The sequence below is a fragment of the Cynoglossus semilaevis genome, chromosome 19, assembly GCF_000523025.1.
Source record: "Cynoglossus semilaevis isolate Cse_v1.0 chromosome 19, Cse_v1.0, whole genome shotgun sequence".
NCBI classification, from domain to species: domain Eukaryota; kingdom Metazoa; phylum Chordata; class Actinopteri; order Pleuronectiformes; family Cynoglossidae; genus Cynoglossus; species Cynoglossus semilaevis.
In genome coordinates this window covers 10,221,519-10,236,137 of record NC_024325.1, presented here as the reverse complement: position 1 = coordinate 10,236,137, position 14,619 = coordinate 10,221,519, and the positions used below count along the sequence as shown (strand labels likewise).

The following is a 14,619-nucleotide window of genomic DNA, read 5'->3' as shown; positions in this document are numbered from 1 at the left end:
GGCCAAAGTACACAAGCTGCAGCAGTGTAAATGTTCACTGTTGACTTGCTTTGAATGACAGGCCTTTCTTAGAGTAGATTGTTTTGTGTTTGTTGACGACTGTCGAATGCAAATGACAAAAGTCAACTCCAGCTGCCTGCAGTGGGAGCATTAAAGGGAAATAATGGGGGAGGGGGAGTGCAGGGGGGAGGTTAGGGTCTCACATCAGTCTTGCTTTGATCTGAATCGATGCGCTTTTCCTCTGTTTGACATGGTATTCCCTCAGAGAGTTATTTGGCAGCCATTTTGAGCCAATTCATCATTGAGCATGAGCCTCTGTGTGTATCTGGCACCGACGTTAGACACCTCAGAAACGAACGAAACACAATTACATCGGTTGAAATTCAGTGCCAACAAATACAGCTGTCAGTTTTGTTTCTCGCATAGTTTTGAATAAGTGCTGTGCTGGTGTTAGAACGTGTTACCATAAACAAGGGCAACTGGGAAAGAAGAAAGGCCCAGGGCATTTAAAACATATATAGACTAAAAAATCACTGCATCTGCATTCTGGTCTTCAAGGCGAAGGAAGTAGAAACTAGTGGTTAATTCACAGCAGAAACATTAAATATATTTGTATTTGTTAACCAGTTTTCTGGGCTGCAAAATGCAGAAAGTTCTGGAAAGAGATGATATGATGTTTGTTAATGTGCAGACGATAGTTTAAAATATTCTTTACAATATTGGGCAAGAGAAAAGAACCCAGACTGTAAACTCATAACCTGAGGCTACGATGCTGAAATGACAGAACTACTAACTTTTTAAAAGAGTACAGTTTGGACTACTTTTGTACTAACTACTAGTTGAAGTACTTCACTCACTGATTGATATTATGAGAGAAAACTTAAAGCCACAATTTATACAATAATTATTTTATTAGTATTTTATATATATATATATAATATGAATATATGTATATACATACAATATATATATTTTGGCGTTCTGTTACAAAAAATTCTGACTTTATATTTTAACATGAATTATGAAAAAGCCCTGATTTTTTTTAAAGCGTCAATGAAGTCAACACCGAGGTATCGATGTGTGTCTGTTCTCAGTCGCCTTATTCCTACACCCTTTGTCTGCTTTCTAATCGTTCTGTATTAGCACAACTAAAAATGTCTGACTCGCCATATTGCCTTTAAAGTTAATGACTAATTTAATTACAGCTCACAGTACGAGCCCATTGTGCGACTGCGACTGTTTGTTTAATCGCGTCTTTCACTGCTCTTAGGGGTAAACAGTTGGACTCGCTCAACCTGAATTAAAGGCTGATTAGTCTGATCGGTATCTTTTATGAAAGAAATGATTAATTCTTAGAGGAAATAACACTTTGCTTCGGCTGTGTTTGTGCAGATGGACCACGGCCTTCCCAGAAGGAGATCATTTCCCTCAGAGCCTTCATGCTTCTCTTCCTCAAACAGCTCATACTGAAGGTAAAGCCAGAGAAAGTCATTATCTCCATCACAATTGTATGTATTCAGCCCTTTTTCTACACTGTCCCTCCAGGGAGGCATTAGCTTAATCTAAAATGTGCTTGTGTGTGTGAATAATACTGCATCACAGATCAGCACCGCAGCTTGTTCCTGCATTTGTATGTTGCGGCTCTGGAGGTTAATAGGATGTGAAATTATTCTTTTTGTTGTTGTTGTTGCTGAAAGACACTGTCTGTTTGTTGCAGGACCGGGGCGTGAAGGAGGACGAGCTGCAGAGCATTCTTAACTACCTACTGACCATGCATGAGGTAAAGCCATATATAGACTGAGAGAGAGAGAGAGAGAGAGTGGGGAAGGGAGGGAGAGAGGGAGAGAGAGAGAGGGAGAGAGAGAGTGGTTGAGTGGAGCTGGTGGCAAAATGGGCATTTTAATTTGTGGGCTGGAGTTATGGTCCACTTAAACGAGTGAGAGTGTGAGTCAGCTTGGCCGCTGTGACAGCATGAAAAATGGCGCAACAATGGAGTGAACAGAATGTACTCCTCTGTAACAATTACATCTATTCTTGCTTTATAATGCCACATGCTCCCCCACTACCTCCCTCCCCCCACACGTCCACCCATACATCTCTCTCTCCCTTTGTCCTCCTGTCCCTCTATTTAATCAGTTTAGCTGGGTTTCCTCATCCTTCTACTCCTCCTGTTCACCTGTACCACTTTAATTCCTTTTTCTCCCCAGGATGAGAACATCCACGATGTGCTCCAGCTCCTGGTGGCGCTAATGTCTGAACACCCGGCCTCCATGATCCCCGCGTTTGATCAGAGAAACGGGATAAGGTGAATGTGGTTACATCTGTAATTAGAAGATGTTTTATTTTATAGATGCCAAATGAGTGAGAGGAAAATAAAGTGAGCTGAAAATCACTGCCGTGTTGGAAAACATAGAGTATGTACCCTCCCCCTTCTTTCCCCCCTGGGGAGCGCTTGTAACTGCAGTTTGAATTCCATTGTCCCTACATTTGTTGCAAGTACAACCTTCTTGAGAATCAGCCTGATTTCATAGATATAAGGTTGTACCATGTGCAAGGTACAGATGATTATCATCTAAATTAAATCGTCTTGTGTTTCCACCAAAATATTCCTGCCAATTAGGTTTGCGATCCTGTAAGGGTTCTACGCTACCCCCTGCAGGCTCAGATTGAAAGTGGTTATCAGATCTAGGTGATGCCGTCCAGTCTTCTCCAAAAAAGTGTAAATGCAATCATTTTAAATGTTGCTACAATTACATGAAATGGAGGCAGGGGGCAGAGGAACTACTGCTACCAAGGAATAGTACACTTTAATTTATCTGTTTTTGCTGTGTTTAAATTAAAAGGTTGAAAAAAGAATGCCATCCCTTAAGAGCACGACAGTTTCCTTTTTTTCATTCAAAACTCTGGCCCATAAGTAACTGTCAAACTAGTGGGCTGCGTTTTGACAGTCCCAGATTAATGAGCCTTTGCTTTATGATTTTGTGGTCAGTCGCATCGATGGGCTCTTGATAAATCCCTAAAAGTTGCCGTAGAGGTGTTGCCTCTTGTCTAATGAGGCAGTGAAAACATGTATTTCTTTCAAGGCTGCTGAACTCGTGCTGTGTCCTTCCTCGAAACCTGGATGGGATTTCAATGTTCGATCATTTCATAAAAACGGGGCATAAAATAAAAGCACTTTATTTTAAAATATATTTATTTAATTGTTGGTAGTTTTATTATATATAAATATATGTGTCATTTGTTTTTTTTATTAACCTTCAGAGGAAGTCTGGGACAAAGGTGATTTTTTTTCAACACTAACTCTCTTTTAAATCTTCTGGTCAACACATCCATCCATCCTGGTCAATACAATTAAAGAAAATTCTCTGGTTTTGGGATGATTAATATTATGTTATGAAACAATATTTTTTATCATCATATTAAATGTATAGTCACAGCGCTTTATCAAGGCTACTTTGCCTGTTGAACTTTAACCCATGTTGTTTGTGTTTTGTCTGTTTGCAGGGTCATCTGCAAACTCCTGGCCTCCAAGAGTGAGAGTATCCGGGTCCAGGCCTTGAAAGTCCTGGGCTATTTCCTCAAGCACCTCGGTCACAAGTAAGCGCCTCTCTATCTCTCTGTGCTTTCTGTGCCGTTTGTCTCTTTATTATCTGTTACAGATAGAAACACAAGCCACTTGTAAGCTTGAAAGGCCGTGCATTCAGGTGTAACAGAAAAAGAAAGAGAGAGAAAAAAAACCCGCTGCAGTCTCCAGAGCCGAAGGACTGTTTGTTTTGTGTGTGTGTGTTCTTGAGGATATTGCTCTCATCATCACATTGAAGCGGAATAATAATTCTGACAGCATGCTCTGGTGAGGGAGGGAGGGGCAACCTTGATGAGCAGCGATGAAGGCTGTGGGATTTATTCATCCCATGTGACGTTCATGTCTTCCACTGCTCATCATGGGAGCTGATATCATGCCTGCACCTGAGCCCTGCTCCTTCAGCAGCACTCCTTATTTTAATTGCCATTTTCTCATATTTCTTACAGCCTACCGTAGAAAGGAGCACAAAAAAAATCAAATATCCTTTGAATATTGTCTTTATCTCCAAATGTTAAATAAAAGTTTAATCTAAAATTAAAGCCTTTCAACCCCTGAGGTGGAGACTGAAAACAATTAAGATTATTTTGAGTTTCTCCACTGTTGAGAGGTTACAGTTAGGGAGGAGCACTGCATTTCCCACTTCCTGTTCTACTATTAGATTTGTTTGCTATACCTTTTGGCATTTGATTATGAAAAAAAAAATGTATTTGTTATTTTTGTAAATAGCCGTAGAGTCTTTTTGATGAGATTCAACTAAACTTCAGACCACTTCTGCCTCGACAACATGTAATCACTCCAAATTAGGGAGCGTGTGTGTGATGTCAAATACGACAACAAGCAAATGTCCCGAGTTACCAGCAAGCCGCCTGACTAATTACAAAGAATCAGAACACAGAGAGCTACTTCTCTACAAGAACCTGTTCTGGAGTCCCATCCCTAGTTACCCTCGTATGTGCTTTTCTCTGCCTGTTTCTGAGCAGCAGAATTTTAAAATAAGGCACAACATTGGATTTTGTAGGTTAGAGTCTGAGAATGACATAATTAGATTTCGTTGCCAAGACAGACATAAATTTTGGTTTTATTAAAACACTGAGAAAAGACAATGTTCCCTTATTGGATCCAATGGATAAACCTTGGGGCTTACTTCAGCCTCTTTACAGGTTTACTCCAGGTAAGGACTTTTACACACACGTTCAGTCAAAAAGCTGTTATTAAAATAGTGATTGTCAATATATTTGATTTAGTTTTGAATTCGATTCTTATATTCTTGAGGGGAGAAAATAACTGTTGCTAAAAACAATGGTGGCTTCAGAAGATGCACGTCTTGTAACTGAATATGTGAACATGTGAACGCTAATCAAAGCTAACGTTACAATCTAAGCTAGAAAGTAGTCAGTGCACACCGCCAAATAAAGTAATTCACACTGACTAAATCAAGTTGAGTTCTTACAGCAGTAAACATGGTTCACACGCAACTTCCAAAAGTTTGCAAGCTTGCTAAACTAATTAATTACGAAACTAATTAAGTACTTCCAAAAGTTTGCAAGCTTGCTAAACTGATTAAGTACAGTGAAGAAAGCCATCCGTTGCCATGGTGACATACCAACAAATGACCAAGAAATAACAGAAGTCTTTACCTGTGCCATTTGATCATTCACATTAACACCTAAATGTTACCGATCACAACCAAAACCACATTCCCTACTGCAGGGTAGTGGTGAAAGTTCAATGCTTCTGTGCTGTTTTTGACTGAAACAGGGAACCACTTGGATTTGTTTTATTCATCCAAAAACGTACATTGAGTCTTTCCCCTTAAAGAACCTGACAGTTTTTTTAATGAATTATTAGTGAAACGAACAAAATCCGATGAACTAAAGACTTAAATGACTCTGTGTGACATTCTCTAATGACTAAAAATGTGACAAATGAACGCTCCAGATCTGGCCGTCTCTTTGACGTGTAATTAATTCCCATCCGTGCTGTCTCACTACAGCAAACCGAAATTCTATGACATTAGACATTTGTTTTTGTGAGAAGAATGTCACGGCATCAGATATTATTCTTTATGTTTAAAAAAAATGTATATTTTTAGTACCTTGATTAAAGGTCATTGCCTTTGGAATTCATTAAAGCTAATAGAGTTACAAGTTAAGTGTTTCACTGACACAAGGTCTGCAGCCAGAATAACTAACGCAGCCTCCTGCAGTGCTGCTGCTGTTGTTCATTTCCCCTGTTGGTATTAATATCTCTTTGGTTCCATCAAAAAATGACAGGCTCACATGTCATCAGACCAGTGACAATCAATGCCAGCCGAGATTGTCACGAGTTTGTAAATGAATGACAAACTCTTTGTGTGTATGTGTGTGTTTCAATGTGTTATTTCCGCTGCAGAAGGAAGGTGGAGATCATGCACACGCACAGTCTTTTCACACTGCTGGGGGAGCGGCTGATGATGCACACTAACACTGTCTCCATCACCACCTACAACACTCTGTATGAGGTAAGTGATTGTTCTCACATGCAGCTGGGAATGTGAAACAATGTTCTACTCCGTCCTTGTCATTAATGACTGTGTGTCTTTTCTGTGTTCAGATTCTGACAGAACAGGTCTGTACTCAGGTGGTCCACAAACCACACCCTGAGCCTGACTCCACTGTCAAGATCCAGAATCCCAGTAAGTATACATACAACCTTAGTCTGGCTGCAAATGATGTTGTTTAAGTTTTTAGATTTAAAGAGAGAAAGTCAGGAGTGGCAGAAAAGCATTTGAGAGTGGTGCAGGACATGTATTCAAACATTAGGAAAGTGAGTAGATAATGGGGGTTGGGGAAACTCTGTGTTCCATCCTGTTGACCATAAGTTGACCTGTTAACAGATAAGACGACGCTGAATCATCCATGAGCCATGTCCATTTACTAGACATTGGAAAGATTGGAGAGAAAAAATTGAATCAATTGAATCAAAACAAACACCATGGTTTGAAACCAGTAGTACTTTGTAAACAACAGGAGGCTGAGTTGTAGATGCCCAGATTTCCATTAGGTCTGACCATGATGGACTAGACTGGTTGCTTTAAGCCTGTAGAAATGATGGTACTCCTTTGCCTTCCTTCTGCTGACAGTGATTCACTGCACTGTTTAGTCTAAAGAGAATATTCTGTTGGTACTAACTTCCACACCGAGTGCGTACACTCTATCAGATATAACAGTATATCAGAGTTTTAACATTTGATGTGATTTATTTGTTTATAACGTTGTTGTCTCGTTTGCGCCTCTTTCACAGTGATATTAAAAGTAGTTGCCACGCTCCTCAAGAACTCCACCCCCAGTGCTGAGCTGATGGAAGTCAGGAGACTCTTCCTGTCCGACATGATCAAACTCTTCAGCAACAGTCGCGAAAACCGGCGGTGAGAACACACCAATGTCCGCCCCTCGAGCCTCTCTTCAACTCGAGCTCTGTAAACAAGTGTTTTGCTGTCGATGTTAGCGCAGCTAACAGTGTGTGTTGTCGTGTCGTACCAGGTGCCTGCTGCAGTGCTCTGTGTGGCAGGATTGGATGTTCTCTCTCGGGTACATAAACCCGAAGAACCCTGAAGAGCAGAAGATCACTGAGATGGTCTACAACATATTCAGGATTCTGCTCTACCATGCCATCAAATATGAGTGGGGCGGGTGGCGGGTTTGGGTCGATACTCTGTCTATCGCACACTCCAAGGTAAGGGTGGGGAGGGTTTTTTTAGTGATTTAAATATGTGAGTGTTTGTGTCTGATCACCACCTGCTCATCTGCCACAGGTGACTTATGAAGCTCATAAAGAATACTTAGCCAAGATGTATGAAGAGTACCAACGTCAGGAGGAGGAGAACATGAAGAAGGGGAAGAAAGGGTCCGTGTCCACCATCTCCGGGCTTTCGGCTACGCCCGCACCTGTTGTTAACGGCAACCTGGAGATCGATGACAATTCCCAGACACAGACACCTGAGAGCGAGGCTGAATACAGTGAGGGAACTGGAGGGGACTCGAGGAACCTCCTCGCAGACGGCGCTGTCAAGCGTCCCAACGGAGAAGCCCTGACACCGGGGGAGCACAGTGCTGGTCCGGGGGTGAGGGTGGAGGTCCATGACTTGCTTGTGGACATTAAAGCAGAGAAAGTGGAGGCCACAGAGGTGAAGCTGGATGACCTGGACTTGTCCCCCGAAGGCCTCAGTGGGAGTGTTGTTGGAGGAGGTGGGGGAGGGATGGAGAACGGACCTCTGGTTGAGGTGGACTCACTCCTGGACAGCGCTTACTGCTCTGTTGTCCAGAACATGAATGGAAATTTGGGGCAAAAAGACGACACCCAAACATCTGGAGTTGGAATCGGACCCAGCCTGGGTCTTTCCGGGGTGAGCCTGGAGGACGATGGAACTATGGGTCCACTCATTACATTGGCTGATGAGAAGGACAGTGTCCCGAGCAACAACGGATTCCTGTTTAGCAAAGTAAGATTTGGTTTTTAACACCACGTTGTTCTTGCTGATCAAAAACAACTTTTTGGAACAAATCTCTGCTTAACATCCTGGGTTTTTTTTAATAGGATTTAACGAAGCTTTACATCTTTTCCAGGTCGATGAAAAGCTGCTTCCGGCTCTCGCAGCTACAGATCCCCTTGTTTTGCCGAGTCCAAACCCTCCGACTCCATCTGGCCCGGTCCCGGCTCACTCCACCTCCAGTGCCAGTGATGACCTCAGCCTGCTGGCCCATATGACGAGCTGTGGATCAGATTTACAGAACCAAAGCCACACTTCTGGGGAACTTCCAGAGGACGGACCCTTCAAAATCCAAAGTCCCCTCGCTGACATCAGCTCAATTGCTGGGGCGGAGAGCCAGGCCCAGATCCAAGGAGCCTCTAGATCAGATTTTCCAGAAGGGGAGGGCACAGCAGGTGCAGAGGGAGAAGTTGTGGGGCTTAAGACAGGTGGAGACACAGCCAGCACCACCTCTGATACAGAGAGGTCAGATGACGGGAAAGACAAGGACACCAAAAAGATTCAGACTACAGCAACTACGCAGGTGTGTTCAAGCATCTCTCTTATTGTTGTTGAGTTTTCAAGTGGGCCAACTTTACTACGAGGAGTTAAACGTTTGTACCGCACATAGTTAAAATGATGGTATGTATTTTAATATGCCCAGTAACAGACACTCTTAAGCAGTTGATGAATTGCAGCAGACAGGCCAAGGTAACATCCTACTCATTAACACAGGTCGACTGGTCAACAACCCTGTGGATTGTGACATACATATACGTTTTATCAGTCCGCTCGGAATAAAAGGAGCGCTATAATACTACCTGCAGTTTATAATGTTTTCATAAAAATATAAACACGCTGGCTTATGATAGCTAGTAAGAATTATCTCAAACTCAGATGACATTGACCTGCCAGAAGTACAACACCACACAGCTGTAGCTCAGCATCTTGTGGAGTGTTGTTATTGATATTTGTACCTGACAAGTTCCTTAACTCTGAGTGATAGCAGTGAGAAGCTTCTCGTTTATTATCTTCAATGATATGTCCTTTATTGATGAAAACCTGTATTCAAGATTTTTGACCTGCATCAGTCAAAAGAAGAAGAAAAAAAAAGGAAACTACTAAAAATACCTCAGCTCAGGTAAAGGACATGTTTAATCATTTGACTGCGGGGACAAATGATCAAACCTGGGATAAAATTGTTTCAAATAAAAATTGAATAAGTAATAAAAGGTTGTGATCTAAGAAAAATTCAATATTTTGCAAAGTAAACAGAAATAATTAACAGCTACTAATGGTGACTTTCACTTGATAAGGTTAAAGCATTTTACACGCAAAGGCAGTGGCAGGAAAGACACAGTGAGGCTCATCAAGATAAAAAAAGTTCTTCTGAGCAATGGGTAAAAAAAAGATTTGATCTAAGAGTACACGATTGCAGATCATATGAAGAAATTAAAATGTGGACTGGAAGTCGGTGGGGTAGCTAAATGTGAAGTCTGTGGGATGTTGTTTTGATCACTGGTTGCTTCAGGTCTAGACTCAGCAACGAGATGTTCCTTGAAATGAGGTACCTTAATGAACTAAGGAATGCATTAATGTTTTTTTTTCTTTCACTAATGGCCAAAGCATCACAAAATATGACAGGATTCATCGTGCTCAAATGGTAGCAAAGTAGTTCATAGAGCATGATTCAGCCTTTTTGCAGATGAATCATCCACCACACAGTCCAGACCTTGACCCAGTTCAAATGGTTGGGGATGTGCTGGAGAACACTAAAAAAACAAAACAAAACTGCAACTCTAGACAGAAATGAGAACTGTGACAATGTATATGGCAGTTAAATTCTGTAAGCGCAGGGACTGAACAGTCACCATCATCCTCTGTGTCTGAGGACACTGCTGTCCCAGTGTGATGGGCTGCATGTTTTGATTAGTGTAACGATCTCAGCCATGGAGAGTTTGTGTCAGCACAAATGTGTTACTGCCCACACAGGAGCAGAGTTTCTCTAAAAAGTCAGTAAATGCAGAATTAAAGATACCCAAGACTGCAGTTGTTTTGACAAAGTAGATGTTCATCTTTGAATATATAGCTAGACGTGAACAAGCACTCCGATGTCTAACTACATCTTCGCCTTGTCACAGGCCCTCCACGGTCGTTCCGCGTCGCAGCTGGAACGCGACCTGCGTGTTGACCTGGGTTTCAGAGGGATGCCTATGACAGAGGAGCAGCGCAGGCAGTTCAGTCCTGGACCTCGCACCACTATGTTCCGCATCCCAGAATTCAAGTGGTCTCCCATGCACCAGAGATTGCTCACTGACCTGTTGTTTGCCTTGGAGACAGATGTGCACGTGTGGAGGAGGTGAGTGGGAATACGTAGGATGTGTGCCTCGTGCAGATAAGACATGAAAGTAGGTTACCAGAAATCGGAAGGGTCTGAACTTTTAAAGGGGGACGAGACTAGATCCAGCAGATTTCTACAAGAAATTTCAGCTTTTACACACACATTAAAACACAGATAGTCAGACTAAATTACGCAAAATTGAGCATCTCTGCTCAAGTGTTAACAAAAATATATGAATACATTTTTTTTTAAAAAAACGCCTTGACAATTATTGTAGCAATAGTTAATGATCGCAGCAAATGTAGCTAAAAAGTTAGCCAAGGATAGAGCAGTAGGTGGGGCCAAAGTGAAAGTAGCATTTAGCCAGAAATGTTGCAACTAATGCTAGCCAAAAAGAGAATATTTTTAAATAAATATTTTTAACACTCTTAAGAAAATGTCACTACTAATGATGGTTCTGTCGTGTCAGAAGCTAACATTTAAAAACTGCAATCATTTCCAATTTTATGCTGAATTCGTACTGTTCTAAAAGATAATGTTGTCTCAAAAACCTCTGGTTTTCCACTGTCATGATTGAGTTACACAGAAAAGAAAGTGAAAGCAATAGTGTCTTCTCTTCTTTGATGATACCGGTGTATTTACATCCTTTGTCTCAAACTCCTGTTTTCAGCCACTCCACCAAGTCCGTGATGGATTTCGTGAACAGCAATGAAAACATCATCTTCGTTCACAACACGATCCACCTCATTTCTCAGATGGTGGACAACATCATTATTGCCTGTGGAGGCATCCTGCCTCTGCTGTCTGCTGCCACCTCCCCTTCTGTAAGTGGCTCCACTACACCTCCCTGTGGTTGGAGGCAAAACTGCAGGCCAGCCCCTGCTTTATAGCCATGATAAAGGCAATGCCTTTGGAGTTATAGCCATGATAAAGGCAATGCCTTTTGAGATAATATATATATATATTTTTACATTTTAAAACCTTATTTCAGATCCTGGAATTTTTCACAATTACTAACGCTTTAATATTTTAATTTTTGAAAACAAACCAAAAAAAACTCAATTAAACATTTTCAGACTTTTTTTTTGGTGGATTCATTATTTGTATCTCTCTCTGCATCTCTGTCAGTCTAACTCTTAACAGTTTGGCATTTATTTTTTTAACTTTTTTTTCTAACCTCTTTATTAACAAACTCTATATCATTTGACAAACTAATATGCTCTTTGTTTTAACACATTTTCTTTCTTTCTCTGTGTTATGTGTACTCTGTGTACTTTCTTGTTCTTTTGTCTGTGTTTTTGTCTGTTCTTGCATGTGCAGAGTTCTAAGAGTAGTTCCAACACTGTAAGTTGTGGTTTTCTTCTCTCTTTCTATTTTACTAACACTCTGTTCTGGTTTATTTACCATTGTGACTGACACTAACACTAACCTCTGCCTGTCTGACATCCATATTGTTTCTATTAGCTCTGCTTCTTTTCTGGTCACTATTCCTCCTTGTAATGTTTGGATATGCTGTCGGTGACCATTGGTATTTTTTTGGAAGAAATAGTTTTTTAAATGTATTATATTCACTTTGTGAGATTATTGTACAGGAACCGGGGGGGGGGAGGGGGAGGGTACAAACTCTATTTCCAGGAAAATTGGTACACTTCCTTAAAGAAGAGGAAAAAAAAGATAATAAATGACTAGAACTCGTTTTTATTATGCAAAAGATAAGAAAGAAAGTTTTTTCATTGACAATTTTTGAATACTTTGGCTAAACAGTAAACAGTTGGAGATGTCCATGTAAAAGAAGACTGAAGCGGTAATAAAAGTAACAATCCATGATTATGGGTTCTAGCTCGATGTAAAAGAGCATTCATTAAAGGCTCGCTCTTTACAAGCTGAGCTGGGTCTGAACTAAAGAATTAAAGAATTGAATCCCACTTTAAAAAAACTGTTTTCCCTATCTGAGAGAATTTATGGTTCTGGTTTATAGGTAGATATTTACTATTGGTCAGGATGTTTTGTTTTTTTTGCCTGTTTCTTTAAGGAACTACATTAGAATGTGTTTCATGTGGAAAAAAATCAGATTTTAGAAAGAAACTCAGACAAACTCATGTTGTGTGCATACAGACTGAGAAGTTCATTTAACCAGATCTCATTCAAGACGGGGCTGACTCCTGTTTATAATGGATAGATATATAGCTCACATATGCTACTGTCGAGACAATGGCTTCCCTAGAAACTGCAGTGAAGCAGTACAAGGCCACATCCTGCACAGATACAGACTGAGATTATACCTAATAAGTACAACTGAAACTTCTTGTCTCTTTGCTTGATAAATAAAGATAAACCATCTTACTAAATGATGGGTTTCATTTCCAGGAAGTGTACCAGCATTTCTAGAAATAGAGTTTGTAGAATAAAATTACAAAAGTAGGTTACTGATGTGTTTAAACGTAACGATGGATGAAGGGGGGAAAAAAAGCATGCCAGTTCTGAAGGTTGCATCGCTAAGCCTGTCCCATTTGTATCAATACTAATGAAGGCGAGAGGAGCCCAACCCCAGAGGGGGTCAGTGGGAGAGGAGGTGACCCCTGTTCCAGGGGGAGGAGGCACAGGGGCAGAGGTGCGTAATGAGCCTGAGACTCACCATCACCGGAAGAGCTAAGAGCACCCACCTAAGCCTTTCTGTGTCCACTATGTGTGTCTGTCCCCCCCACCGCCTCTCCGAATGTCTCTGCCCACTTACGTGGACGAGCTCGCACTCTGTCCGCTCCTCATAGCTCTGCACATAAACTCAGCAGAGATGCGGCCAATCACAACTGTCTAAATGACATCCTACCGTCCAGTTGATTTTAATAGTTACTCGTACAGTCGGTCAGTGTGAATGGACTGGGTTTGTTGAACACTCCTGTATTTTAGCTTTGCCTGTCTCAGCAACAGCTACTGTTAGAGCCCAGGGGCTGCACTGCCAGTGTCACGACCTCACTGTTCACCATTCTGTGTGTCATCAGGCTATATAGCCAATGCATTGTGTGCAGCACCTCATTAGATTGTGTTTCAGCATGACACCAGGATTGTGTTAGCTGTGTCCTGCACAAGGGAAAACACGAGAGCACAGACCATCATCATCTGCCCCGCTGATCTGTTTTCCCGACGTCTTTAACCGTCGGGCGTGTCTGTATTTGTCCACCCTTTACCAGACGGATTTGGAGAACATCGAGGCGACACAGGGCATGTCCTCGGAGACGGCAGTCACCTTCCTATCTCGTCTCATGGCCATGGTGGACGTACTGGTGTTTGCCAGTTCCCTCAACTTCAGTGAGATTGAAGCAGAGAAGAACATGTCCTCCGGAGGGTTGATGAGACAATGTCTGCGTCTGGGTGTGTTTTCTTTTGTTTTGTTTTTTTTAATTATTTTTATTGGTTTGATACATGAATATTTTAATCTGTTCATTGTTTGTTAGCAGTTTTGTTAATTTTTGTAATTTTTAAAAAAGATTTAATCCAAATTTTAATATTACATTTATATTATATTGCTAATGAGAATAATTATATTAACTATACAGTTTATATAGGCAATAATGAAACTAAAATCAGAATGTTCATGAAAGATTAAATTATCTTTTCATTACATTTATCAAAATGATTTTACTTATCGACATTTGAATGATCTGATTCAGCTGAGACCCAAACATGGTTTTAAAGAAATTCTCTACAGTTTGGTTTGATCCCTTTGTAAAGAAAAGTTATTTTTATTTTATAATTTCTTAAGAGGGAGACACATTTTTTTATTTTTTAAAATTTGATATTTTCTTTCCTTTTTTGGAAACAATTCTGATTATAGTATAGGGTTAAATATGTTGCGTTACCAACTGACTTCTACTACCTCAGCTTCAGTTTTTGAGATGATGGTTCTAGAGTGTGATGACAAGGTTAATTCAACGTCAAATGTAAAATTTAACAGCACCCCGCGACACTTACGTATTTCCACTGTGTTGTCCTCTGTCCGTCAGTGTGCTGCGTTGCAGTGAGGAACTGTCTGGAGTGCAGGCAGAGGCAGCGAGATCGCAGCTGCAAGTCGTCCTTAGCGAGCAGCAAATCACAGGACAGCCTCCACACGGCCTCCACCACCAGCAAGGTACGGCGCAACTCAAATCCAAATCAACACAAACAGTATCTGAGAGAGACAGAACTTAACCA

The 14,619-nt window shown here is 41.1% G+C and overlaps 1 protein-coding gene across 1 annotated transcript in view; it reads left to right on the top strand.

The window, feature by feature from the left end:
* nbeaa (neurobeachin a) overlaps positions 1 to 14,619 on the top strand; it is a 113,301-nt gene that overhangs the window by 70,769 nt on the left and 27,913 nt on the right. The window contains exons 16-31 of the mRNA XM_017041719.2: positions 1,393 to 1,472; positions 1,718 to 1,780; positions 2,208 to 2,305; positions 3,505 to 3,597; positions 5,975 to 6,083; positions 6,176 to 6,257; positions 6,866 to 6,989; positions 7,105 to 7,297; positions 7,377 to 8,063; positions 8,188 to 8,634; positions 10,232 to 10,449; positions 11,102 to 11,255; positions 11,752 to 11,775; positions 12,962 to 13,042; positions 13,620 to 13,800; positions 14,433 to 14,577. Coding sequence (XP_016897208.1) covers positions 1,393 to 1,472; positions 1,718 to 1,780; positions 2,208 to 2,305; positions 3,505 to 3,597; positions 5,975 to 6,083; positions 6,176 to 6,257; positions 6,866 to 6,989; positions 7,105 to 7,297; positions 7,377 to 8,063; positions 8,188 to 8,634; positions 10,232 to 10,449; positions 11,102 to 11,255; positions 11,752 to 11,775; positions 12,962 to 13,042; positions 13,620 to 13,800; positions 14,433 to 14,577 — 2,779 coding nt within the window. The remainder of the gene's footprint in view (positions 1 to 1,392; positions 1,473 to 1,717; positions 1,781 to 2,207; positions 2,306 to 3,504; positions 3,598 to 5,974; positions 6,084 to 6,175; positions 6,258 to 6,865; positions 6,990 to 7,104; positions 7,298 to 7,376; positions 8,064 to 8,187; positions 8,635 to 10,231; positions 10,450 to 11,101; positions 11,256 to 11,751; positions 11,776 to 12,961; positions 13,043 to 13,619; positions 13,801 to 14,432; positions 14,578 to 14,619) is intronic.